The following is a 27,741-nucleotide window of genomic DNA, read 5'->3' on the forward strand; positions in this document are numbered from 1 at the left end:
ATGTAGTACACCGAAAGCCATCGCAGACTCAACGAATCTGTCGATCATTGATGCAAGCAGGACAGGCTAAAAAAACATTTAGCCTGCAGTGAGGTTCGAACTCACGACTTCGGTCAAACCGGGACCGTCGCTCTACCAACTGAGCTATACAGGCTCAGAGAGGAGCCGAAAAACAACCATACACAAATGCTTGTTACATTCTGTTAGTTGCATATCATTATTCTATCTTACATGCACACACATATGCGTGAAAATATGCTTACTATAACATGACCAATAGCTTGAGAAGCGCAGCGCTTCGAACAATAAAAGTTAGCAAGGTCTAAAACTTTTAATATAAACATGCATTTCGCCATGTAAATAAATGACATCATCAGTTTATCCAATAATTCGAATTCATTCGATTATGTGTTCTGTTGGCTCGGAGGACAAGATTCTGTTGTGGAAAGACACACAAAGTTCTTTTATAAGCTTAAAACAAGACCAATTGGAATATAATTAAGTGATGTCACGAATCCCCTTTCATTGTATATTATTTTAAATCAACACAGTATAAGCAGATATAAGAATAATGATATTCACAAATGATTTGAAAAGTAGGTTAGCTATTCAGTTGTTTAGTCCAAAAGGCATCCCGTGCAAACTACATGAGGCTAAATTAGCTAAATGGGGCTAAAAAGTATTTTAGTAAATACAAGCCATCATAAGCACCAAAGACCAGTCTGGCGGAAAATTCGAACCAACGACATCGTCTTGTTATGGTCACCGTTGAGAAATTGATTAAAATTAAAATTAAAAAATAGGTATTCAAAAAGATGTCAGAAAACTAGGTATAAAATAACAAGTTAACATACCTTATCCAGATGACTAATGATCTTGGAGGCGACAGTGAAGTTTCCACCCAAGTAAGCACTCCTCATCATCTCGATCAACATCCGGGACTTGCACTTCTCGATCCACGAACCGACGCTCCCTCCTCCGTATCCTCCAGCCGAATCCGCGTCCATCGAGTCATCCAAAAACGTGAGACGCTCGAGCCGTGTCTTCATTTTATCCATGAGAAACGTCCTGAAAACGCAACAAGGTAAAAATGCCTTTGAAGAATTAACCTCGGCGACATTGATGTTCAAGTAGCAACCATATTAGGGGTTCTTTTAGAGCAATGCTTCCCAACCAGTGGGTCGCCAAGCTATTTCAGGTGGGCCGAGAAGCATTTCTAAATGTTACAGTTTTCTATTAGATCTGGAAATTATTGCATAATACGTAACATTAATGCAAGGATGTAGCAAATACTTTAGAATTATATGTGTTGGGTCGCATTTAGTATTTCAATACGTAAGGCAGTAGTAAAGATGCAGGTTTTATGTAACTTTATTTGTTTGGTCAGATCTCATTGTGGGTCGCACAATAAAACTTGCAAAAAAAAAAAAAAAAAAGTGGGTCGTGAAGTAAAAAAGGTTGAGAGCACTGTTTTAGAGCATAGCCAATCAAACATTTTTCATAAAGGGCCGGAAAAGGCCTGATAAGCGCGGGTCGGATTACTGTTAACGATTAAAGATCGCGGGCTTGATTTAACTTTTTGTAATTGATTGGAATATAAAATGCGCTTTATAAAATCGCCGTTTAGTTGTTTCCGAAAATTTACCGCAGTCTGGAACAATTAAACCGGTGGATTGGACGACTGTTTTAGAGACATGACCACAGGCAACAATTACCTTAATAAAATTACGACAGAACAATGTTGTTAAAAATAACAATGCTTCCAGAGGAACAACTGTGAATAACTTTTTTTCTTCATATGAAGAACCAGTAACAATTATAATAAAACATGGTATTTGTTGAAGTAATTTCCGTGATCTAAAATTCCAATAATGCATTTTTTGGCCTGACCTGTAGCTTACAATGTCGTGCCAAGACGTCACTGGGTCTTGGGTAACGTGAGGCATCTTCGTCATCCAACCCTTTATAATAAGACGCACGTCATGCTCGGTGACGTCATCATCTAAATACAGAAATAGATGCTTTTGTCACTTAGTCACAGATTACCGAATAGCCCTAAACGAAGTGTCCATTTTGTTTGGAGTCCCTGTAAGTTATATTACCAAATAACATCGCGCATAATCTCAACTTAACTGGTAACATGCTAAAAGGAAATAAAAATATTGCCATTAACTGATAATGATGCAAGTAGGTATCGAAGCGTCTTTAACAAGATGATCGATTTACTTGACGTTTTGGCTTTCAGATTCTTTATCACGCTACATTACGCATCTGTACATAAATATTGTTACCTGGCTTCTGGGCGAAATTGAGGAAGTCGCGCAGATCCGAAATGACGGGCAAAACGCGAAAGATCTCTTGCTCCCTCGAGCGAGCAAGAGTACCAACGGTTGACCACCGCTGGGTGGCTTGCTCAGCCACAACTTGCAAGTAGTACTTGGCTCGGTCGAAATCGTTCTAATAAAGATCGTATTAATTGGAATTATGTACAGCTTAATGTATGAGCGTAATGTACGATTCATGTCAAACAGTTGGACAGCAAGTAAAATTACAATTTAGCTCAACATGATCGAGATAAGCTTAAAGCGTCATGCTACTTTTGTTAAATCCAAAGATTACACTTAAAAAGATTTATATTTTTTGAAAGCTCAATACATAACAATCAATGCGTTGCAACTTGATTGAGTGAAATTAAAATTTATCATGACTAGATTATGACTGATAGATGAAATCGTAAAGGGAGGTTATTGAAAATTTGGAAACAAAAACTAAATTTCTCCAAAACTAACGTCGTTACGACAGTTTCCAATTAAACACTAACTTTGTGAATGTAGAGCATCACAAGTTGCTCGGAGAAATTCCTCTCCACGAAACTCTTTCGGTCGTCGTCGCCCCTCATTGCGTCATCAAAGAAGTTCGAAAGCTGGTTGCCGACCTCTGGTTGACCTTGAAGGTGAAGCAGGAGTTTGGCGTGGACGGCCGAGTCGAGAAATCTCTCCTACATAGTTGTATGTCAACAAGGTTAGTCAATATATAAACTGTTGCTAACAGGCATGGTAATATAAATAAAAAACAGCTCCTCTGGTAATTGTAATGTTAACCAACGCTTCGGCAACCTATACAAGCCGCCTTCGTCAGGGTGAAGGCACTGAACGCTCGTACAATAAATGGAAAGCAAAAAAAGGAAAAAAAAAGAAATAAACGCGAGCAACGAAACGATAAGAAAACAATTAGCGACTGGCTCTAGTCCTTCAGCAGGTGCTTGTAGCATGCAGAAAGCATCACGTCAGTTTTGACGTTCATGGTGTTACCCTTCTTATGGATGTTCCACGATTCCAAAAATAATCTTTTCCTGTAGTCTGATTCTCGTTGCTCGCGTTTATTTCTGCTTTTTTCCCTTTTTTGCTTTCCATTTATTGTACAAGGTTAGTCAAGTTAGAGATTATGATTCACTATACTTTCACAAGCGTTATTTCTGCAGTACTGTAGGTAACGATGTAGTAATACGAATATTGCAATGTACAATGTTTTACGGCATTGGCTTCGAAAAACTTGAAATGGAAACTTTATATTTCTTGAACAACAGTTAGTAAAATCATTAGCTTAAGCCAGCACTAGTCCAATCGCTTACTTAAATTTAGCAGATTATCAGCTTTAAGCATTTACTACCTGGAAGTCGGGTTGGGCCCACGCAGACGAAAGCGTCTGCGATGCGACGTCATCAGCTATGTCGTCACTGTCTTGGCTTCGATCGAGCAAACTGTCGCACATTTTGTTGACATGATCCCACCTAGTAAAGGCAAAACATGTAAATTTGCACTTCACCTGTCTAAATTGCAATATTATTAGGAATGCAGATATAACCTGCTACAACACTTAGTAATTGTTTTTAGTAATTGGTTTTAAGGTAATTCGCTTGCCCATACAAGTTTTATAATAAACAATAACTTTTCCAAATTCAAACGGCCGTATGATTAACATTTTTTTAGTGTCGACGCTTCTTCACCAATATCGAAAAATACATACCTCGACATTTGTTTGATGCAGTTCAGAAGACAATCTTCCCACAGATCCTTTTCAACATCACTCGTGCCGTTAGCGTTTTCATCCAAGGCCTTAAACAACGCATTATAAAGAGTTTTAAAGATCGCCACAGAAGCCACCTTATAAACTGAATCCAAAAATCTTAAATATCAAAAATGATAGCTTTTAATAAATAGTTCAAAATATGAAGATGGAACTGTAGGCTCACTATCTAAAAATAATTGCAGAATTTTTTCTAGAATTTAGGTGTACTGTCATAATAAAGTAAAAAAAACTTTAACGAGCCGTCTTGGTAATTACATCGTGATACCTTTTCGTAAACCCGCTTTGCTTCTCTGAACGATCCGTTCGATTCGAGGGTCAATCCTTGCGCCGTGGCGGGATTCGAACCCGTGCCCTCGCCGAAAACGCCGCAAAGGACGTCGAAATCTCCGATCGACTTGTACAAACTAAAATTTGAAAGAAATAACTTCATAGAACTTCAAAGTTATCCAACCGAAAACCTGTTTTTACGAACAGCGCTGAAATCTGGCACAATTATTTTTATTTATTTTAATTAATGTATAAGACCACTTAGCTTAAACGCTTTTACTATTTAACACATTTATGGCCTTAAAGGAATTACCGTGCTAATTGAAGCCAAATTTCCGGGTCGGATTCGAACCCAGAACCCGAAGTTTTACGTCGTTTAGAAGCAGGTTCGCCACAATCCTTGTTTAGGATCATCTGCTCCATCAGCACAATACCTGAGAAAAGAAGAAAACATTATATCGACAACGAAAATTTATTTCAATAAAAATAGGCGTAATATTCGATTAAATCGATATTTCGTTCAATATTATAGCTTCGTTATTTTTATTTATAAAATAATTCATTGCTTCCAGAATTTGTAATTTAGGTAAACATTTGACCAACAACAAGTTCTACATTTCTTGACATATAAGTATAAGTCGAAATAAAAGTTGGTATATTTGTTCACCATTAATCTCTTTTACTTTTTGTAAATTGTCAAATACTATTAAGTCAAATACTATTAAAATCAAGTAAAATTGTATGTTTTGTAGCATCATATTTTTAACCGATAAATCAGGTGTAAAAAATAAAGCGAAATACTGATATCAGAAAGATATCTTTCTGTGTAATTTCTTTCAGGTATCCCTGAAAACGGCGGAAATGGACACATAGCTATTAATTCGTTCAGCTAAACCTTTGCATTCCATTTGAGATCATATTAAACCACAATCGCGAGTTTACCGAGTGCGTGTTTGTTAGCAGCCAGCGAGGTGGAGGCGAGAAGAGACGGGGAGAGGGATCCGTCGTCGCTATGGTAACATACATCCTCGATGCATCCCATGAGCGCGGGGTTCTTTTCCGACGATCGCTCGAGGATCGAGGCAAGTCCGACCACCACGGACTGGACATTATCCTGATGAATCAGAATGTTTGCGAAGAATTACATCACAGATTTGCTACAGCGAAACCACTGCTTAATCACCGTTTGAACTGAGACTATTAAAAGCAAGTTCTCTATTAGACTATGTGTTCAATTTTTTCACGGCGGTCACTTTTAATTCATACGTTTTCAAAATCAACACAGTACAATGATCACTCTAAGTCGAAGGCACTAATAAATAAAAGGGGAGTGCTTCAGCTAATAAAATAAATTAGTTAATGAATTTAAAAATGTTGAGTTGTCATCTAAAAACTTCTTTCACGAACCCCCAGTGTGAGAACCACTGTTTTGAATTAAAGCCAAACAAGTTAAAACACCGAGCAATAAGCAGGATTAGACTTCTCCATATTTATTTGCTTGCTGATAATATAAAGGCCCGTTTACACTACAGCTGCGCTGAGCTGTTCAAAGCTTAATTGGCATTTAGTTTCTATTGAGGCGAGCGTTTCACGCTTTGCTAAACTCAAGCCCCGTGCAGCTAGCTTAAAGTTACGCTTTGGAGCGATTTTTACACTTTTCTCGACTGCCATCGAAGCGTGAAAGTGATTTTGCTTTGTCGCAGCAATAGTACAAACGCAATTCCACGCTCAGCTCAGCTCAGCTCAGCTCAGCTCAGCTCAGCTCAGCTGTAGTGTAAACGGGCCTTTACACTTAAAACAACATCATCCGTCCCGTACCTCGGAGTCGGCCTTGCCCTTCTTCGTCTTCCCGTCGATCTTTCTCTCTTCCCGGAGGAGCGAGAGCACGAGAGAGGAGAGGACGAGACGCGAGAGAGGAGGGTCGTGGAGGCAGGCGGCGGCCAGCGGAGCCACGATGGAACGGTGCGGGATCTGGACGTCCGGTAGCTCCCCGCTCCTGTACTTGCGGTGCAGCTGAACCTCGCTCTCGCGCTGCTTGGCCTGGTCCTTTGTGACGCGCTGGTGAGCGAACAATTGGTTAGGAAGGCTGCTGGAGTTTAGTGGTAAGGCTTGTAATAAGAGCCAATACAGAAGTAGGTATCATTTTTAACGTTTCGAATAACTCTATTTTTAAAATGTTTATTCTCAACATCTTTTTAATATGAATAAAAAAAAATAAGAAAATGTATTAAACTACTAGCTTTGAATACTTAAATTAAGGAATAGAGAAGGCTTGATACAATTTAAGTTTTAAAGGTTGACCACAAAAGAGCTTGAAAAGCAAGAGTTAAGAATAGTATACAGCGATTTGATCGAAACACCCGATTGTTCAATTTCACATTTCTTTCAACCAAAAGTTTTTAGGCATATGATTTATGCGAGGTAAATCAGCGTGTCAAACAGGACATCTTAAGCATACAAGTACACACATTATGTAGATGTGTAGTACATCCCATCGGCCCGTGAATTCAAGTAAGCTTACGTAATAAATTAGATGGCGGGACAATTTGGCTCCGAAAATAGGTAAAACTAATTTGATTCCATACATGCATTAGTATCATGTTCGATTATTGAAAAAGTACGAAACGTCTTACTTAAAAGTTTATCTTGCTTAGTTTTTTGTTCAAAGCTACAAACTTCAGACACCGAAAAAGACGTAACTATATCTATTACACAACGAAGTATTTTTAAAGAATCCTGACCTCGCGAAATTTGTCCCGACGTTCTTGTTCTCGGGCGAATCGGATGCGGGAATCGTCGCTCTCCTTCCTGAATCTCCTCCGCAACCTTTCCACGTCCACCTCGATTCCAATGGGACCTTGTGCAAATGTGCAATGTTATTTCAAGTCGTATTGCAATAATTAACTTAATAAAACCATTATTTTACGTTCTCTCTGCAAAAAAATGTTTTTAGAAATGACGTCACAAGTTGAGTGCAAACGTGATGCCATATTGCCAGGTACTTTTTGTTTCAATAGGAAAACTTTTACCTTAGAAGGAAACTTATTGGCAATAGAAAACATTAGCACATATCTCTAAATATATGAGAACCTTTGATTTCACAGCTATGTGGCTTAACCAAACCCACATAAAAATTTGGCACGAAAAAAAAAACAAAAAACATGAGGGGGATAACACTAGGGCAGGGGTGTCCAACAAGCGGCACGCGTGCCAAATGTGGCGCGCGACCTAATAAAAAATGGCACGCAAGCCCTCCCCAAAAAATACTAAGATTATTATTTAGCCAATTGCCAAAAAGGCTCAATTTGTTATTCAGCCAATTGTCAGAAAATACTAAATTTGTTATACAGCCAATTGCCATTGTTTGTTCACAATATAAAACAATCGGGGCAATCACGACAACCAACAATTACTTTTGATATAGTAACATTATACTGTGTGGAGGCTAGCATTCACATAATATTATTTAGCTTGGTGTGAAGAAACAAGAAGTCAGCTCACCAAAAGACACTTTGATGTAGTGATGCGCATTTCTACTAGACAGTTTTTTTAAGTTTAAATAAGCGTTCTTATTTTTGGTAAAACAGCGCTTTTATGATTAAAAAGAATTGGTTCGGTTACGAAACTTTGGCACGGGAAGAAGTTATAAAATAAAAATTGGCACGCCGGCATGTTTGAGTTGGACACCCCAGCACTAGGGTATGCTACCTTGTAGTTGAAAAGCGGCTACATGATGCATTGGATGCAGGAGCAAGATTCACACAACGCGCAAAATATTGCTTTTATCTGGTTAAAAAAGTCAAAAAAAAATGAGGAATGGCCTCGTGCCCAGTTTGTAAAATAGTCGAGTGTCCATGATCTGCGCTGGCGGGCCTGATTTGGCCCGCGGGTCGTATGTTGCCCAACCCTGGTCTAAACCCTAAAAAAAATTCTGATTAATAATTGAGTTCCCCTGGATCCGCTCCTGGCGGTAGTTAAGTCCAAACTCTTTGCGACAAGCAATAATCGCGTGTAAATATTTTTACCTTTCGATTGTCCGAAGTCGCGCGGTCCCGTGTACACAAGGTTCCGCTTGCCGAAGTCAGCGCCGGGCTTGGGCTCGGAAAACGGCGCTCGGTATCTTGCGGAAGACGGAGCGGCGGAAACGGAAAGGAGAGCAGAGCGTCTTTCCGGCTGCTGGACGAAAGGCGCGAGGCTGGAAAAGGTGTCCAGACTGTTCCCCGTCATCCAGTTGTACGTGTTCTTTGCTGCGCCTGCGACCACGGTGTGACACATATTAACCGCAGAAGATTTGTTGCTTCATATTAAGGACATAGGCAAACAAAGGTATTGGGAAAGGTAATTAATAATGGATAACGATGTTTTTGCATTTTTTATTGGCTTACATTGTTCCATTTTGCATTTATAAATTTTACGACTAAAAACAATACGTTTTACGATTTCTATTTAAAAGACAGAAACAGCGACATAATAATGTCATTTAAAGATACTCTAACCATCACACTTGTTGTAAAACTACTTTTTTCAAAAAAATTGAGTTTAGGTCTTCTATATATTGCCAATGGTTTCATAAGTGGCGACACATCCATAAGTGGCGACCCAAACGAGGACAGTTGATTTACTAGGGACTACATTACTACGTTATGCTCCTCACCTTTTCCTGCAAATTTATATATAATAAGTATAAGTATATGAAGGGCTATAGGAATATGGGTCAAATGATTACACTTTTGTAACGAAAAAGTTAAAAGGCGCTGTTCAGTGTTTAAGGTTCACATATCTCAGTCGCTCGACAATTTCATACCATCCACTGTTGCCGAAAACTGAAGGTTGTCCTGAGTAGCCAAGACCTGGTTGGGTTGTTGCTTGGTGGGTGACATAGACGTGGGGGAATTCCCTGCCTGGAGGGTGTCCACGAAGAGCGGCGTCATGCTCGAGTGGCGATGCTGCCATCTGTTGTCGATCTTGTATTCCTGGCGAACGAATGCGTAGTTTTGTGAATAACATTAGGGTATGCATAAGGTATACAAAAGACAAATACCAAAGACAATTAAGTAAATTAATGAGGATGTCAAAATAGTATATTGTACATGTTTTGGCGCTATAGTGCTGTTAAATTGTGCAAAAAGCATGTATTAGTAATTTCACACGTGCAGTTTAAAATGTAGTATAAAATACTTCAAAAATTGTATTGTATCCTCAGTGATATTTTACACAAGGTCACCTGTCCTCCAACATCACAAAGGATTAATTTAATATCTCAAATAAATAGCAGGTTACTAAATACCTTTTGTTTGAAAAAATATATTTAAACAAAAGCGCCGGTTAAGGTCGCTTGTCTAATTAAATTCAAGATCGTCTGATGACGCAAAGATTTTAAGTAAATCGCTAAACCATTAGTTAAAAAACGAACACAGCTAAAACTGTTAAGATTAACAGTGAGTTTGCTAAATTTTGATGTAAGACGTTTATTTCACCCATTTAATTGTGTAAGCATTCTACTATTTGCGGTCAAACTGTCAAAGGTCACTTGACATTACGGCAGTTGGTGTTACTCACTTGTCGCGGTAGCAGCTCATATTGTGAGTTACTTGTATGTGTTTGGCGATGATGTTAAACTTAAACAACATTGTTTTGTATTCATTCGAATTAAGATATGAATCCACTTGTGTAAGCCTATATGTGGTACTAATAAATTCCTGTACACTGATCAAGACTTCAGTTTCAGATCGGTTTTCCAAAACAAATACGACTTAACGCACGTCAATACAACCATTGTTGCAAATTAATAGAAACAACGAGCACCTACTTGAAAGACACAGTCGGACAGAGGGTGGTCAAAGAGCGGTCGTTCAAAGTCGGGACTAAGCGAGGCGCTTTGCAGCAGAAGTCCCACCGTGTTGGCCATGAAGGCGGCCTCGTCCAGCTGAGGGTCGTACAGCTTTGTGAGCAGCCCGGCTAACTTGGCACAGGCCTGCACTGGCAGGCGACCCTCCTCGCTCCAAAAGTTTGACACCTGGTTCCTACAAGGAAGAGCATAATTTTATAAAGGTTCTTGCTATATATATATATATTATATATATATATACAATTATATATAGATCACAGCGTGTCAATAGTAATTTAATATTGTTTCGTAATAATAAAAAAATACAAACGTAAGCAATAATGCTTTGTTCTGCTGGTATTGCTACCTTCGACGTTGGCTTAAAAATGCATTCTATTAATTCAATTTTGACTTATTCATGAGCTAGAACTTTTAGGGTAATATACAACAAAAGGCAGTTGTGAAAATAGTTGCCCCTTGTAGCGACACGAAGTTATTCGCGTGTCACTACAAGGGGCTTTGCACAAACATATAACAAGAGCAATTACTGACATTTTTAGACTAAACTATCAAATTTTTCGGATTTTAGGGTCTATTTGTCAAACACCTAGTGCTGTAGTATATTAGAAAAAACAAGATAAGGCTATATATGTAATTATAAATGTACCTTAACATTTCCTCCGGGTCATTGAGCATCTTAAGCAGAAACAATTTGCAACACGAAATGATTTCGTTTGACTGGTCCTTTGTTGGTAATCTGTAGAAATCAGGTCGAAGATGTTCATCAGTGTGTTTCAGGAATCATTAATTCAGATATATTTATTAAAGCAAACAATTTTATGCGCCGGGTTGCAATTTTATTTTACTTAAATTTCATACAGCCGACGCAAAGTATTTTAACGTTCTACTCTACTCACCGCATTTGTCGGTCGTAAGTTTCCATCATCATGGCGGTCGCCTCCTGTCGGCAGATGACGCTAGAGTGCTGGGGAAAGTGAAGCGAAATTTGCGTGACTAAGCAAAACGCGTCGGAATCCGGGAGAGCTGATCCGTCCTCCTTAGAACGTTCGCCCATGACGCGGGATAATCGAATACAAACCAGCTGCAAGGCTTCGTTGCTGTGAGTGTTGAAAGACAGGTTTTCTGTTTTTGTTTAACTTACATATTAACTTTCGATTGCAAGTTTATCGGATAGCACCATAAACCGTAATGTTAATAGCACAATGGCTGGAGGTTGTAGCAAGACGTAGTAAGAATATCAAATCCAATACAGGTAGGATTTTGAACGTTTCGAATATCTCTTTATTAATTGTCAAAGTATTTGAAACAGGCAAAATGCTAAACTTCTGTACGGGCTTTGGTATTCTTACTACGCCTTAAAGATTTTACTTGCTGCACAAAATAAAAAATAAAGGTAGGAATATGGAGGACGCTTAAAATACGTGGGATTTTGTTCAAGCAATAAAGTCTCTATATAAACACTATTTTTCTTTTTCGACTTTTTACTATAGTAAGCGATCAGAAATTCCGCATACCCAATGCTCAACTTTGAAGGGAGGTTGGTTGGTTTTAAGCTGATGTTAAGATCGGAAATGGCGTCGGCCCGTTGGTAAATGATCTCGAAACAGCACGTAATCAGATCACCGTGGACCTAACACAGAGACAAACAAAAGGCATTATGTGTGTATGTTAGCCTATAAGTGTCAATAAAAAGAAAAAATTCACAGCACAAATTTACATAGTATCTCAACGCGAGCAAAATAGTTTACTGACTATTGAAAATCTTAACCAACGTTTTGCTTTGACAGTACTTTCTCGCCCTTTTGTAGTCTTTATAGTCTGGATGTCAAAATGTGAGATATGTAGACAATGAGCGCGGAAAGTATAATTCAGTTTATCTACTTCCGTGGTGGTTGTGTAACCCAGGGCTATTTAGCAAAATTCGGCACTTTTGCGCTCATTATTTTTTCAGGTAAGCTCATACTTTTATTGCAGATAAACCAATGTCATTTGCTTCCGACCCTAAATACGTGTTTTACCTACAAATTAGGCTACGCAATTTATAAAAATAAAGTGAAAGGGTAGATAACTAAAACTGTTTGGGAGAACCCCTGACCTAAGATGTATAAAAATCTCGTTAAAATAAAGATAAAGCGTATTTCGCCTGAACAGCTTTTTCACAGGAGTATACCTTTGGCATGAGATAGATTACTCTCTGGAGAAACTGGTCGACGATGGGCGGGTGATGTGTCGCCACCTTGTGGAGACAAGTGATGAAGATATCTTGCCGCTTGGGGTCTCTGCTTAACTCATTAATTTTGCTGGCGACCTGTTGCGTTGGCAAACATTTACAATGTAGTGTATAGCTTTTGAAATTAGGCACATAGTTTACCACGTTTCAACATAATCTTGGGAGTTAATACAATTACCAATGCCATTGGAAAACCATTATATTGCGATCAATTGTCAACAAAATGGCATTAAAAATGGTAAAATCAACTAACGTGATGTGATAAACACAAACATCATCAATAGAAATTAACAAAATCATGGTAAAATTTAACGCCATGTTCAGATAACTAACTCGATAATAATGACAAAAAATATTATCATAACACAGGATATAAAAACAACGAATTTTCTTGTTTGTTATTAGACATATCATGGTAACATCAAAATCAACCATATTATATTTTTGGCAAGAAACTTCCCTTTGGTTGTTTACCACAATTCAACAATCGAAGAAACCTTTTGTACAAAAAATCAACCCACCATGTCGTGGATCTCTCCCTCGGCTTCGTTTTCGACGAGGGTGAGATGTTTGAGCACCATTCCAGTAACTTCAGACGCGCTGTCGTAAATCTCCTTGCGCTTAAACAAGATGTTGCGGAAAACCCTGTCAAAAAACGGTTGCGATTTTGTTCCCAAAATACTTAAATTATAAATTCAAGTTATTATGTAACCTGCTAAAAGGAACGGATTTCGGCTATTTTAACGGAATAGTGAGAATGGTTTTCGCCTACCGAGGTTAAAACAGAAATCTGACTAAATAGCACGATAGGATTCTTGTAACGTTTGCCATTCACAAAATAATACCACAGTTATACTAGTTTCGAGTCTTTTTAAAATGTACTTAGTGTTAAGAAAAATTATTTGCCAATTAAACCTTTAAATGACTGTCCTTTTATCATTATTTTTTTTAAATAACATACGAATCAAAGAATGCCCGTCTCTCGACCACGTAGGAAGGTAGGTAAGGGGAAATCCCGTTGGCGAGAAGAGCGCCGAGCAGCTGCAAGCCACCAAAGTTCAACTTCAGCTCACGATCGGTGCTATAGAAATGAATAAAATTGATTCCGATTTTATCGAAACGAACAAATGGCTTAAATTAAGTTTAGGTTAATCTCTTGGTTTACAAAATTTTATATTGAAGGAAAACCCAATGCAACACAAAGATAACCATTTCTTGTTACAAAATGTGAAATTAAATGATGTTCTGCGGTTTACAAAGTTAATCATAAAAGAAAATCAAACAATACTCAAAAACAAAGGAAAATTAATATTTACGAGATGCACAAAAATGTATTTTCATTGGTGACCACATTAGGCGAAAAACCATAACGGGTGTTTAATTTTTATTGACTGTCACTAGCTCTCACTTAAACTATTATAAGCCGTTGTTTAATTTAATGTACAGGGATATAGTTAACTGATGCCTAGAAAAAAGCTTATGGAAATTGTGGGACAACTTGCTAACCATGTCTTGTATAAACCAAGTTACTGGACCACCTGATTTCATAAGACTCACGGTTTACAAAGATTTAAAAATAAATTAATTTTTATTACAAATTTTAAATCCCTGAACTTGGTTTTGCTGCAAGTCCTGAAGAATTTAATAAGACAAAAAAGTTACGTTTAACAAGACAACAAAGTTACGGATCGGTGACAAACGTTTTGCGGACTGGCCCCGGCCCTTGGTTGTCGACCAATGGCTAAAACAAGAACTAAAAATCAATACAAAAACACTGAAAAACGATTGTTTAACCTTGCACAGAGTCGGTGTACAATGCCCGGGTTGATTCCAGCTTTCATGCGGCTGCCCCAACACTCGAGGGCAGCCTTGATCAGCTGCAGATTGTGACGTAACAGCGGGCGGTTGCTGCTGTTGAACCTGTCGGCCAAATGCTCGACGAGACCTTGAGCTAGACCTCGGCCCTCAGGATTGTCCTGCAAGTTTGTTGGGTAAATTTTAACCAAAAAATAGTAAGAATTTCTTCTATAACATTGTGTGTGATTTGAGGAGAAGTATGTCCGACCTATACGAGCCAACGAAAGCTTAACTTTAGCGGGCAACAGAAAACGTAGTAGGTAACTTGAATAAACAAAAGGGATTATTGGCATATGGGCAAGATAAGTATTAGTTGTATTGAAAGAAAAAATATTTTTTCCAGTATTGTGGTTGGTATTTTGTAGTTTACATTTTTAGTCGATTTGGTTAAAAAAAAATTAAAAAAAAAATACATTTGAAGCGTCGTTAAATTGCCAAAAAGAAAAAAATCTCTACGCCTCTACGTGCAATGTCGCGTCAAATCACAAGTTAGGAAATTAAACATTCTCACAAATGCGTAACAACATCGCGTGTTATTGTTGCATTTCCAACCAAATCTCATAACACGAACCTCGGGCACGGCGACCGCGTTCCAGGAGAGCAGAGTGGCGACGACGTCACAAACCATCCAGTCGATTCCAGAGGCGCCACAATCCTCACGTAGAATGGTCTGCGCCATTGGAGCCAACCAGTGCTTCGCGTAGGGTCTGGCGTAAGGCAAAGTTTTTTTTTAAAGCTGAAATAATCTATGACAAACTGAATGTGTAAAATATGACGATATCTCCCGTAGACGTAAATGACGACAATGACCTCAAATGGGAGCAAATATTCTTTAGACTTTCTTGTCTTTGTCAAAAAGTGAAACGAATTAATTCGAATTAAGAGACTAATGATGCGTTACTTTGACTGACTAAGGCAGGAAAGTATAAAGAACATTTGCTGAAATTATCTACATACAGGACGTTGCTAGATTGGTAAAACTTTTCTTCGAAGAGTAAATAAGAAAAAAAACGTCATATACAGTACCTATCGTCAAAGGTTTTTAATAAAAGAACTACTTATAGACTAACGTACAAAGAGTTTTCGTTATTTCAAACACGAGCAAACGTTCCCAAATTGAACATGGCAATAACTTAGGTGAGGCCCTAAAGCTTTCATGCAGGTAACAAATATAGATTATTTTTACAGAAAATTTGAAATTAGCTTTTTCGCACGAAAGCGGCTTCATAGACGAACCGAAACACTTCTTGGCAGTTGACAATCAGTTTGGCGAGAAAGATGCGAACATTAGAGTGTGTCGAATTGGAGGAAAGTTTCCTGTGGATGGAAACCATCCAAGCTGGCAGGTCCGTGGCTGCAGGATCGGTTCCGGTAGGCAATCCTGCGAAACATTGTACAGCGCTGAATAAAATCACATGACAGTCATTTGACTAATGTGGAGGTCATAAGCTTCGTGGAAGGCCCTTTTTCAGTGATCTTTAATAACTCGTATTTCAATTTAGCATTCAATTAATATAGGTCGCCTTATCGTTGGCCAGCGTAATCGCCCAAGTGGTCCGCTACATTTAACTAATAATACTCCATAATATTATATTTATGGTTTCATTTTGTTGAATGGTGTTTTTTAGCCTTAAAGGGTTGAAATTGCAGATCTTTATATACTAAAGTTGGCAATAGCAATACAACACTTTAAAATAACATTTATGATGTTTTATATAGGTGTTTATGTGTATGTCTAAATCACTAACACTAACGGAATTGTTTGGCAACGACGGAAACTTATTCGATCTATTAGTGACACAGATGGTGTTGTTCTCCCGCTGTTTGTTTGACTTTAGTTGGGTGTTTAGCTGCAACAGAGTGTGTGTTACAATATCTTACGCTTTATATAAAAACGGATAGCTCGAAGTTGTTTAAAACAAAAAAGGTTGACAACAGGGCGCTCACCGATGTTATTGTGATGCATGTGCGTGATAAGAGCCACCAGGGGCGCCATGCACTCGTGCTGGTTCAAGTTGTTGGATTCGAGTTCAATGAACTTTCCCTGGTGCATAAAGGTCGGATGGCCAGCAGACGACACCGACGAAACTCCCGTCTCAAAAGAATCTGTTGTAAATAAAAATAAAAACTTGTTGAAAAACGCAATTTAATTCAAAAGACGTATGGTAACGACATCTTGTCTGCGAGTATATGAGTTCGATTTTTGCCGAAAACCTTACGACAAACGACAGTTAACGAAGTATCAATAATGCTTTTTTAATAATGCTTTTTTTTTTTTTTTTTTTTTTTTAATCATTTATTCGCTCAAAGCGGTTGGAATATTACAAAATCCCAGAATATCCAAGCAAACATAATGCCACAAATCACTCCAGTTCTCCTAAAATTGAAGAAATGTTGATACGAAATTTCTCAAGCAGCAGTCGAGCAAATTTTTACAAGCGCCACTCGAAAAGTGTCCTTCTGAAAACTATATAAGTTTAGAAAACTATAAATCTAAAATTGAAAACCTTCAGTCTGCTGCGACGACTGCAAAGTCCTTCCTCTGTTGGCGTCAAATGCGCTCACTTCCTCACTAAGGCTACTTCCAGCAATCGACGCCATATAGGGCATCACGACCGCAGGTTGGTCTTCCTCCTGCGCACACATTATATCTCAGTGAAAACTACAATAAGTTTTGTGGGTTATTTACAAATATCGACCATAGCTCGGCGGTTGACAAATCCTGGTTAAAACATCTAAGAGCACAAACAAAGATTTTATAAATTACCGAGACAGTATTAGCCCCTAGAAAGGCTAAAATGCAATCCATGTTGTGCATCGGATATTTTCATGTTGTGCCTCAGATATTTCCATACACTTTCCAATAAACATTTACCAAGCTGCTAGAACAGTCTTTCTTAACTTTTATAAATATTAGGCGTAAGTATAAAAGCGAAGCTTTGTCGGCCTATTCACTAAACTGAACTTTTGGTAAGGTAACAGAATATAAGGCAAATAAGAAAAAAATCCAATTTAATTATTATTTTACGCCACGTATTTCTCCCGGAGTTTTTTTTTAAGTTTTTTTATAGATATCTTGCTCAGTACTATTTGCAATAAATCTAACCATGTAAACTACTGCAGTTGGCGATCCAACTATAGATTCAAACGGCGTTCTAATTTAGGGTCGCGATCCTTACGTTGGAAAAACCCTGGGCTAGAAAATCGATTAATTAGGGTTGTTTACTAACTACTTGTTGGGCATAACATGTAGTACACGGTAATCGTTTTTGAAATGCCTTAGGGCAAACTATCCATTTGACATATAATATTGAACTGAACAAAGGCGGTTTTACAATTTGTTCAAATCGATGTAACCGACCTAGTCAGCGGTTGTACTTAAACCGCTCATTGTCTTACTTCTGGGTTTGGCGAGTTTCTCCTGATGGCGACGAATCTTTTTCTTTTCTGTAGCGGTTCGCTGATTTCCACCTCGAAAGTGTACTTGCTCCTCGTGTCGATCACGTTGTCCAAGAGAAATTGGTTCTTGACTGGGTTTTCGTCGAAGAGAAACGCCTTGTACCTGAATAGTAACAATGACATGACATAAACGTCAATTACGATCACGAAAAATATAGAAGAAAGACTTCTGTATACCTGTTTAGTATTTAGATGTTAAGTTTCATGTAACTGTTTGGTGCATATGACTAGAATGTGTGAGCCCTATTACCATCTAAAAACCTCGTAAAAGTTGCATACTTTTATACCTTTCAAGTAATTTTAAATATTTTGGCTTTTATTTCAGGCTTGCCAAATCTCGTAGAGGAATATGATGACGGCAACAAAAACATTATTTAACTTATTTAAAACAAGTCTATCCATATGCAAACTACCATTTTTGGTCGGTCTGCGTGCAGATCACGGCAGCAATCAGCGCATTGTAAACAGCGCAATGAAACCTTCGTCTTTCTTCGACCAATTGAGTCGCGCCTTGCATTGGCTCGTTGCGATCCCTGAAAAACGTTAATGTATTATAGAGGGTAAAAAGTACGCGTAGTTTTCAAGTTGCACCGCACCTGTTGGCTCGGGTCATAAAACCCTTCATCAAGGATTCCTTTCCAGACGATTTGGAACTGTACGCTTGACTGATGGTTGAACTTGCGTCGGTCTGTAATATTGTATAAGATTAACAATATATAATTAATTTAATTATATACATCGACTTGCCGAACTGTTATCAAAATTGTTTAATTGTTCTATGTTTTCCTTTCTCTTATGTGATTTAATTTATGTGTTAGGCTCATGTGATTTAATCTTGGTTTGTAGTCTATCGTGTACTTCAAGCAGAAAGGAGCTCCAGCCTTTGTACTATAGCTTGTTAGTCTTTCAGTGTCGTTTTATATTCATTTGGATTAAGTTACACATATTACTGTGGTCTAAGTTAATGTAATTATAACAGACATTGACTTCTGTTTGTTTATGATTAAACACGAAAAATTACGTATATTTAAATTTGGCAAAAAATGTCATATGACGTATCTGACGAAGTCAAGAGCCCAGATTACCTGCTCCTTGGGCAGGAGAGAAAACATCAGTTCCAACATCCGATAGGCGAGAAGTTTCTTTTCTAGTTGATCTGCCCACTGAAGTTCGGGATGCTAAAGGGTAAAAAACACAGTTGGCTTATGTTGTGCGTTCATATTAGTGTTTTTTTGAATATATTTTTGGCAAAAATTGTCCACGGTTGACTCAAAAATACAATGCCATACACCGCAAGGTTATAATACTACCTTAGGTCGTTCATACGTTAGATAACAATAGAAAATACATGGCCCTAATAAAAATACGAGTAAAAATCACATCTAGTGTGCAATGTGCATCCTTTAGAACAAGGGTGGGCAACCTTTTTCTAGTCGTGAGCCAAAACGAATTCAGAAAGGTCTCTGAGGGCCGTAAAATTTCAACTGTTTATACCTTTGGCATCCTATTATGACAAATGCAACGACATTTAATCAAGGATAAAACTTGGGTATTTTGCAATTGAAAAAAATGACTCTAACTATACAAGTTACGCTCGATCGAGGAACAAGACTCGCAAAAAATTGCTTTTAGTTTGTCGAAATAACAAAAAAATATAAGGAATGGCCTCGTGCCCAGTAAGTAAATTAGGTCGCGAGCGGAGTGAATTGCGTTGGCGGGCCGTATCGGGCCGGCGGGCCGGCGGGCCGTAGGTTGCCCACCCCTGCTTTAGACAAAGGAGTCACAAGAATTTAGAGACACAAAACGAGTTTTTTTAAGAAGATATATTTTATATCAAACAATGAATCCAAAAACGTGACAAACCATTCTTGTTTCCTCTTTAACCACGTCCATAATCTCGGAGGCGTGCACAGAAAAGAATTGCACCAGGGATACGACGTCACACTGCGTCGCCATGGGAACGAGGACGTCGTTAATTGCGTGACGTCGCGCCGTGGTCGATTGTGACGTCGTAAACATGGCGTAGGGAACTTCGAGAGCCGATTTGTGGTTAGCAGGCGGCATGCTGGAAAGAAATGCGAACATCTTGGATTATCATTATTTGTTTACATGAGAATGATCAATAATATTATGCAGAGATTTTGCAGTTTCTTTTACTTAAATTAATTTGGATGATTTTGAATTTTTTTTCCTTACCACATTAATGCGATGGTAAGCAACATGTAACCACTCTTTGTTTAGAAACCAATTGGTGATTGTTTCTCAACTTTATGGCAAAGGACGTATTTTTAGTGTAAACTGTGGTCAACGAGAGATAAACTCAAGGTCCACATGATAGGATTAACAATTTGTTGACAAGTTTAATTAAGAATCTAGGTATTTCGTATACCTTATTTATCACCTTTTAATATAAGGGAAACATATGTAGATATTAAAGTATAGAAAAAATCGGTCTTAAAAAGGCCAAGGCATTTGCGTATTATATAAGTTGTTAATTTTCACAATTGTTATTTTATTTTGGAGATAGTTAAAAATATAATAGAGGTTATCCAATATCCATGTCACAAATGCTTTTAAACAATCCAAAGCGTAGACAAAATAAGTGTTTGTGATAAGCCAAGACATAAAACTCAAAAAAAGTCTAAAAAGATGTGTTAATTATCGCGATGACTTTGTTATTTACAACAAAATCACCTCTTGACGCATTCGCGGAAGGAAGATTGAATTTCTTCCGACAGAACGTGGTCCTCTTCACGGCAGTATAGGGCGAGAACCGTTTGAAATATCTGTAAACAATACTCGCAATTACAAAATACACTTGGTGAAAAAATGTCGGCCCCCACTGGATAAAACTCCAAAAGTAATTGCAGGAAATATTCAGTAGGTTAGCTCTTTATTTAGGGCTAAAAATCGGCATGCGCACCCTGAGTTGTATAATGTATTTTTTAACCAATTTATGAAAACTGATTTCCATCAAACAAAGTACATTCCTGGCTTCTAAACTGCAAAATCTATGCATGGCAAATGACTTGTTTACGTTATTCTTAACCTATGGGTCGCCAACTAAAGTAGTTCACGTCAGATTTATTGAGATTGTTGTTTTTTGTTGAGTAAATTTATCACAGAATTGAGAAAACTGCTAAACAAATATAAAGACATGAATCTATATGAATTAAATTTGACTTTATTTCATTCTGATGTTCTTATGTTTTGTTCACTTACAAAGCGTTCATTTAAGAAAATGGGTCGAAAAAGCTTCGCTAATATACGTAAGCACAGTAGTTTGGGTCGCCACGAAACAAAGGTTGAGAAATACCGATTTAAGTATCCTATCTTTACTAATGAATTGCAAATCCAATAAGATCGAGGAGATCAATACCATCTTGATTAGGACGTTTTGATACGAGCTTGTACCATCTTCAGTTAATGCCTTTGGCTTTGCAATTCATTATCAAGTTACATTACTGATCCGTGCATATTGTATAGTGTATCCTGTGCTTAATCTTTTTAAGTTTTAATGGTGTAAGAAAAAAAAACTTGCGTTTCTAAAACAATCTCACCGCCAAGTTTCCGGACATCTCCAGGGCGTTGAGAATCTTCCTCATGGCCGACATGAAGAGGTTGCAGGAGGAGGAGCCGGGAGCAAACTCCCGCGAATCGAACGGGAAGTGGTTGGCCACCAGACACTCGAGGGCGGGCTTCACGCGGTCGGAGTGCGAAGGGTCGAGGGTGAAGCAGCTTAGCAGGTCGAGCGCCTGTAATGCGAGAATGTTAAAATTATACGGGGCAATATTCTATATGTGTTAGTGCAACGGAAACTTAAATCTTTACTTTGCCTTATTTCGCCTCGCTTTTTTTAAAATCACCTCACCTCTCACTTTATTAGTTTTGTTTTCCTTTCAACTTTTGCGTTTTTTCTTATCAGCAATATTTGTTTTACTCTCTTAGTTTTAATGCTGAAGGTTCATTGGTTACAGCAACGGTTTGAATCAAAATAACTATGGCAGTCTGGGTTTTGGCTTGGGGTGATTAGTTTTTGAGAGTAAGCAAGTTAACGTACGCGCTAGCCGCTTTGGTTAGTATTGAGCCAGTGTATAGGCGTCCGCGTCACGCGGCTATTCGTTCGTTCAATAAAAATTATTACTGAACATGAGTACGATATCCTGTCAGGAATTGTAGCTTTTTTAGCAGGACAGAATATTGGCGACGCAGGAAGCAAAACACTTAACTCTTTATAGGGTGTCGCAAACAGTTCTTTTTTATTAATTAAGCCCATGCAAGACGTCTAGTTTTATTTTGGGTGTTTCTTTAATTAAATCAAGCCTGCATCCAAAGGGCCATTGGCAATTATTCCATCCGATTGACATGGCGTAGATTACAGGTGTGGCCAACTTATGTTTAATTACGATCGACTGGACTATTTTTAGAGACTCTCGATCGACTGGTTCGGTAAAAAGTCACAAAAACACTTATTAAACATTTGAGCGTTAATTGAATTCCAAGCCAGCGATGGCGGTTAATTTGTTACGTCAAAGAACGCTTTATTAAGCTCATCCAGACATCAATTGGTCATGTTATTGTTTCCCTTGTGTGCGACAGCTACTGTAATAACGTAACACATATTCGACGAGATGGACCAGGTGATATGAGGCAATCGACCGGTCGATCGCGATCGACGTGTTGGCTACCCCTGGAGTGGAACAACGGCAAGAACGTGAACATGTCATGCTTATAACTTTAGGTGAAAAGAAAAAAAAACTCAAACCGTATACAAAATTCTAGAAAATACGACTAAGTCTTCATCCGAAAAAAAGTCTTTGTCAACATACATTTGTAATGTCCGAAATATATCGCATCAAATAAAAACAAAACAAAATAAAATACTGTGTTATGTATTATTATTACGTTTTCATTTTTTTAACCGTCTAAGTTTTACCTGTAGCTTAAAAGATAGCTTGAGGTCAGACGAAGTAAGCAGATGAGAAAACATTTCAAACACCGGTTCAAATGCTGGATGATTCGGCTCTGTGCAAACCTGAATGACGGAATAGTTAATCAGTTTCGAAATTAAAAAATAAGGCTTTTATTTTACTATGCCTACTAAGCGACACCGGTCGTGTTTTTCAAGAGAAATAAAGATTTTTAAGCGAAAATATAAGAGGGCTAACAAAACACGCTTCATACTAAATTATTGCAGCAAACCAGACAAATGCGCCAAGCGTAATTATTCAATGTTAACAAGCATTTTGCGGTTATGTATGGCATTGGGAACAAATAAATCTGTAAACGATCTCAAAAAGTTCTCTCAACTAATACTTTAGCAAACACCACACCAACCTTTACGTCAAGAATGAAGAGTTTGCGGAGAAGATCCAACACGTTGCTTTGACTTTTCTCGGTTTTCAGTGCACTGTCGGAATGCCAGAACACATTCAGTCGGGTCCAGTTTTTCAGCAGCACTTCACACACGACCGCAGAGTAAGCCTTTCGTTCGTTTCTGCAATAGTTTGACCATGTTGACACAAATGCTCGCAGTTTCATGCACCTTTATATTAGCGACTGCCAACATATCCTTACATATAGACAAATAGGTTGAAGCACCCTGATTAAAGTTTTCGTCGAAGTATAGACAACTTGGCAATATGCAGATTTAGTTCTATTTAACGCACTTTAATCGTGCACAAACAAATATACATTAAGCTTAACCATAAATCTGAGTCTCTTAAACATATCTTGGCACCCTTAATCACCAGAAACGGCATCCCGTTATATCTCACTCATTATGTACTAATTCCATTACCACATCAATAAAAATAATGGGTAATGGTATACCAAAAACAAACATTTTTCATTGTTGTGTAGTTATTAACCCCTAACCTGAAATATTTGCTTAGGACGCGACTGCTGATAAATAAGCAACTTATTTCCACCACTTTACCTGTTGGTTGCCAGAAAATCGAGGAGTGTTGTAAGAACGTTCAAACAGACGTCAAGATCAGCAGTGGCTCGTTCGACCAGCAAAGGCAGATATTCTCCTGGTCTTCTGGACAGCTCGAGGCAAATCTGAACATTGTGAAAATATTACGCAAAACCTTTTTCACAACACAACACAAGCGTAATGAAGCAAATACCGTTTCGCTGTAGATGGACATGAAGTAACCTCCCTGGGTAACGCTCTGTTCCGAGGTATGGTTGTTCGTGCGTAATTCTTTTTTGTTGTAAATACTTTGAATTAGGATGCTTGACGAAATACCTTGAAAAAAACGCAAAAAAAATAAAAACGACATTGCGATTTTCACTGAAAGCTAGAATCGCAACGCTTAGAGAAAAAGAAAACGTAAATGCATTTTCAAGTAGGAATTTAACTACAATAGCACCAACTTACCCACAATTTAAAAAGGAAAACAAATAAAAAAGCTTCTCTCTTAACTGAGAACGACAAGATATGAATACACACAGGTGCGTAACAGTAACATTTTATTGGTGTATATAAGTCGTTGTTCATTCGTACGGTACTAAAAGTTAATTTTTTCACCTATCTCAAACGCAACGTCCAGCAGCTCGCTCCCGATTTGAGCTTCGCGCGGTGAAACGGAGGCAGGGGTGCTTGACTGAGAGTCGGTTTGAAAGACCACGGATTTGAAGACGCAAAGAAATACTTCCGCGCAGAAGGCCGTCTTTTCAATGTCCTAGAAAAAGGAATGACTATAACTTCAAAAATGTACTGTCGCAGAAACAACTGGTTAGATTTGTAGTTTTTAATGGACTTGCAACACCCGGTCTTGTTAGGGAAGAACAGAATATTTAGAATACATCTTCAAGTGAATATTAGTTCAATCAAGTATATTAACTTCTATTCCTAATAGTTTAACTTTACGCTTGGGAAATATTTTTATTGTTATTGATTAGCAGTTGCAATAACGTATACGTCCTTTACACAGCTCGATTGGCCTAAACAAAACACGAAGCATCGTAAATTACATCCCTAAGGTTGTCCGCTTTTTCAAACATCACTTGAAATGTGGAAAAAAACACGCTTCTACAAATTTCCACCCTTGGAGTTTGTAATTTCCACCCCAAAATTGGACTCCAATTTACAGTGTAGACACTAATACAATGTGCAACTGGGAAACAAACATCGACGTTTATTCCAAACTTTTATTTTTTGCTTTATAAAACCAAATGCCAGTGCACAAACATTTTAACTTGAAATATAAACAAATTAAAAAACGTAAGATAAATAATTTAAAAATCTAAGAGCTTGGTCGAATTAGAACTTATAATTGGCAGAACAACTATTTTCACAACAACTTACCTTCTCGGAATTACGAAAGATTTCGCTTAAAACGCCACTCTTGTTCAAGGTCACGTAGGAGTGAAGAAGGTCATGTAAGATCTCTGACGCATTGGATCCTTCGTTGTTGAAAGGCGTTGGCAAACTGTTTACCAAAGTTCTGAACACAAGTGCACTAAAATATATCTAAATAGTTAAAAAAAAGTACTCTAATTGTTTTTACGATTTTAATTTTGTTATGTTTCAAAAGGCGGTAAACCCGTTTTAAGGGAGGGAACCATTAATTGAAGGTTAGAATTATTACAAAATTTCCTGAAAAATATACAAAAACTGTTAAGTACAGTTTTATTGTAACGAACTTAAAAATGACTTCAGGTCGAGGGTCAATTTATTTTCTAACAAACCCATGTTGAAAGAGACTTTTTCCGAGTAACTGCAGTAACAGAGAGATAAACTCCTCGTTGAGATGGCGTTTAAGTAAGGTGAGCAGTTTGCAGCAAAGTTCGCTTAGGTTCTTCTTAACACTTCGATCGTTGAGCGTGTCAAACCCTAGCAGGCTTGGCGATACAGTCGCTGAGCACACGAGTGGGAAAAAAGAATCCTTCTCCCAAAAATCACTCGGAATAACCTGCGTTTGGGTATGATTCGGTTTCAGTTTATAAAGATAAATCGGTATTTAAATAAATGTAAAAAGTATAATTGTACGCAATTTTTCATTTTATATAACGTCACATATCAAAGATTTAAATGTTTCTTTTTAAATGTATTGCTTAAAAGACCGATATAAAAAATATTTTGTGTCATTTGTATAGATTAAAAGATCGATTTACATATTTTATGCCAAATTTATTACTCAAAGGGTCGATTTAAATATTTTGTGTCAAATTTATTGCCAAAAGGCCGGAGAACGTGAAACACTACTGGATTTGCCGCACTGGTGATGCGGTCATTCATGTCAGGAGATTCCAACAACATTTGCTCTAAAAAAATGTAAAACTACCTGAATGGCTTCTTTTGGAAAGTTTTGGAATATCATGACAAAAAACTGAAGGATTCTGCTAATGAGCGAGCATTTGACCACGCTGTAGCGCTGGATATCTTGCGGCGTAAACACTATATCTGCGGTGAATAAAACAACTGATCGCTGTTTAATTTAGATCACAACCTGTTATCTAACTTGCTAACCCTTAGATCCTGTTTTTCCGTACTTCCGTGACACTTCTTCAATGCTTAGATTGGCGATGTCACACACGAAGTGACGTACACTTCTGAATAGGAAACTCTCTTTCTGTATGTCATCTGAAAAAAACAAAAACAATAACGATAAATTTGGGAGCCTAATGGTTGGAAGTTGTAGTAAGACGTAGTAAGAATATGAAAGCCTATACTGAAGTAGGTATACTAAAAATAAATTCTTCTGGTATATATTTGTTTGTCCAGCGTTTCGGCAAACTATTCAGAAAGCCATTTTATTTTTTTCTTTGTTGTGTTATTTTACTTTGCGTCTTGTTGGCCATGTGTGTCATTTCCAGACCAGAAGAACTTATTTTTATTATATTAAGCCTGGTAGCAACATCAGATTTACTGAAGTAGTATATCATGACTCATGAGTAAGAGTTATTCGAAACCTTCAACATGATACCTACTTCAGTATGGGCTTTGATAATGATAGATTTGTTTTGATCAAAGCTTTTTTGGCCACATTCGATACTTTAAAAAACGAATTGGTATATATATACCACCACTAACCATTTAAAAGCACGGCTGGCGACAGAAGCTTTCCTTGAAAGACCCACGAGTAAGCTTCCAAAGCCGCGATCACCAGGTCAAACCACTTGCAGGCGACTTTGTCAGTGATCTTTGCGCCGAACGAAGACAGCAAATGATGTTTGTGAATTCCATCACCACCATTGCCGGTTTCAAATCTTCAAACGTGCAAAGTTATTTTCAACATGTAAATTTAAACAACGAAAATCGATCCTTGTAGGGCGTTTACTCGAGCCAATACACCGAGTTTTTAATTCAAACAACATTGTTTTTTTTAAACTTGCACAAATTTTAGTGATATAACATAATATCATAAGATAATATAAAAGGGCGTAACTTTATGGAATCCAAAACCATTAGCAGCAGGTTTCTGTTGTCACGCGTATATTACCAATAAAACTCACAGTTTAAAAACCTGAGTAAAAGCAGGGTCAGACATTATTTAAGGAACATATATTTCGCCGATACTGGCAAACCGCCAGTTCCTTATTCAAATAAAATTCTATTTTACTTTTGTTTTAAACTTGTAGTTTTACCAATCATAAGATAAAATCTATATAATTAGTTCTCCAGTTTCCTAAATTTAGAAGTACAACGGCAGCATACTTTGTGACAAAATATTGAGGTCCCTTTTCTACCAGCCTGTCTCGAATCCACAGTGACGCGGAGTTCAGCTTAGAATCAGGCAGAAGAGTTACAAGTTCGTAAAACAGGTGCATACATCGGTGACGGCATTCTACAAGAAAACAATGCTAGAGATAAAACTTGCTCTTTAGTTGAACGAGGTTTTATCAGCAAATACCAAACTGAGCTCATCAGATCGACTGGAAACAGGAATAGGTTAACTAACATAATATGTATAGCTGTTTAAATGACGGTGCAGGTTTGCATCTGAGGATAACCAGGCGTTACCAGGAACATAGATAGACT

General features: G+C 37.8%; 1 protein-coding gene and 1 non-coding gene across 2 annotated transcripts in view; both read right to left on the reverse strand.

Annotated features, from left to right (window-relative positions):
- LOC146161259 (DNA-dependent protein kinase catalytic subunit-like) overlaps positions 1-27,741 on the reverse strand; it is a 52,976-nt gene that overhangs the window by 15,337 nt on the left and 9,898 nt on the right. Inside the window, exons 25-67 of the mRNA XM_083386114.1 lie at positions 27,418-27,547; positions 26,794-26,969; positions 26,230-26,343; positions 26,045-26,163; positions 25,449-25,672; positions 25,066-25,204; positions 24,286-24,439; positions 23,882-24,003; positions 23,689-23,813; positions 23,088-23,247; positions 22,687-22,785; positions 21,311-21,505; positions 20,445-20,536; positions 19,614-19,815; positions 18,836-18,928; positions 18,347-18,438; positions 18,164-18,283; positions 17,691-17,853; positions 16,799-16,925; positions 16,239-16,397; positions 15,528-15,672; positions 14,863-14,998; positions 14,229-14,410; positions 13,396-13,515; positions 12,956-13,079; positions 12,375-12,512; positions 11,719-11,834; positions 11,101-11,301; positions 10,851-10,940; positions 10,166-10,379; positions 9,161-9,329; positions 8,382-8,609; positions 7,098-7,213; positions 6,175-6,414; positions 5,299-5,470; positions 4,670-4,790; positions 4,355-4,493; positions 4,027-4,115; positions 3,670-3,790; positions 2,822-2,998; positions 2,292-2,457; positions 1,891-2,002; positions 855-1,068 (exon numbers count right to left, since the gene is read on the reverse strand). Of these exons, the coding sequence (XP_083242240.1) occupies positions 855-1,068; positions 1,891-2,002; positions 2,292-2,457; positions 2,822-2,998; positions 3,670-3,790; positions 4,027-4,115; positions 4,355-4,493; positions 4,670-4,790; positions 5,299-5,470; positions 6,175-6,414; positions 7,098-7,213; positions 8,382-8,609; positions 9,161-9,329; positions 10,166-10,379; positions 10,851-10,940; positions 11,101-11,301; positions 11,719-11,834; positions 12,375-12,512; positions 12,956-13,079; positions 13,396-13,515; positions 14,229-14,410; positions 14,863-14,998; positions 15,528-15,672; positions 16,239-16,397; positions 16,799-16,925; positions 17,691-17,853; positions 18,164-18,283; positions 18,347-18,438; positions 18,836-18,928; positions 19,614-19,815; positions 20,445-20,536; positions 21,311-21,505; positions 22,687-22,785; positions 23,088-23,247; positions 23,689-23,813; positions 23,882-24,003; positions 24,286-24,439; positions 25,066-25,204; positions 25,449-25,672; positions 26,045-26,163; positions 26,230-26,343; positions 26,794-26,969; positions 27,418-27,547 (6,335 nt within the window). The remainder of the gene's footprint in view (positions 1-854; positions 1,069-1,890; positions 2,003-2,291; positions 2,458-2,821; positions 2,999-3,669; positions 3,791-4,026; positions 4,116-4,354; positions 4,494-4,669; positions 4,791-5,298; positions 5,471-6,174; positions 6,415-7,097; positions 7,214-8,381; positions 8,610-9,160; positions 9,330-10,165; positions 10,380-10,850; positions 10,941-11,100; positions 11,302-11,718; positions 11,835-12,374; positions 12,513-12,955; positions 13,080-13,395; positions 13,516-14,228; positions 14,411-14,862; positions 14,999-15,527; positions 15,673-16,238; positions 16,398-16,798; positions 16,926-17,690; positions 17,854-18,163; positions 18,284-18,346; positions 18,439-18,835; positions 18,929-19,613; positions 19,816-20,444; positions 20,537-21,310; positions 21,506-22,686; positions 22,786-23,087; positions 23,248-23,688; positions 23,814-23,881; positions 24,004-24,285; positions 24,440-25,065; positions 25,205-25,448; positions 25,673-26,044; positions 26,164-26,229; positions 26,344-26,793; positions 26,970-27,417; positions 27,548-27,741) is intronic.
- Positions 81-154, reverse strand: Trnat-ggu (transfer RNA threonine (anticodon GGU)). The gene has a single exon. It is a non-coding gene; the product is annotated as a tRNA-Thr (tRNA).

The sequence above is a fragment of the Ascidiella aspersa genome, chromosome 3 (assembly GCF_963924565.1).
Source record: "Ascidiella aspersa chromosome 3, kaAscAspe10.2, whole genome shotgun sequence".
In the NCBI taxonomy this organism is placed as follows: domain Eukaryota; kingdom Metazoa; phylum Chordata; class Ascidiacea; order Phlebobranchia; family Ascidiidae; genus Ascidiella; species Ascidiella aspersa.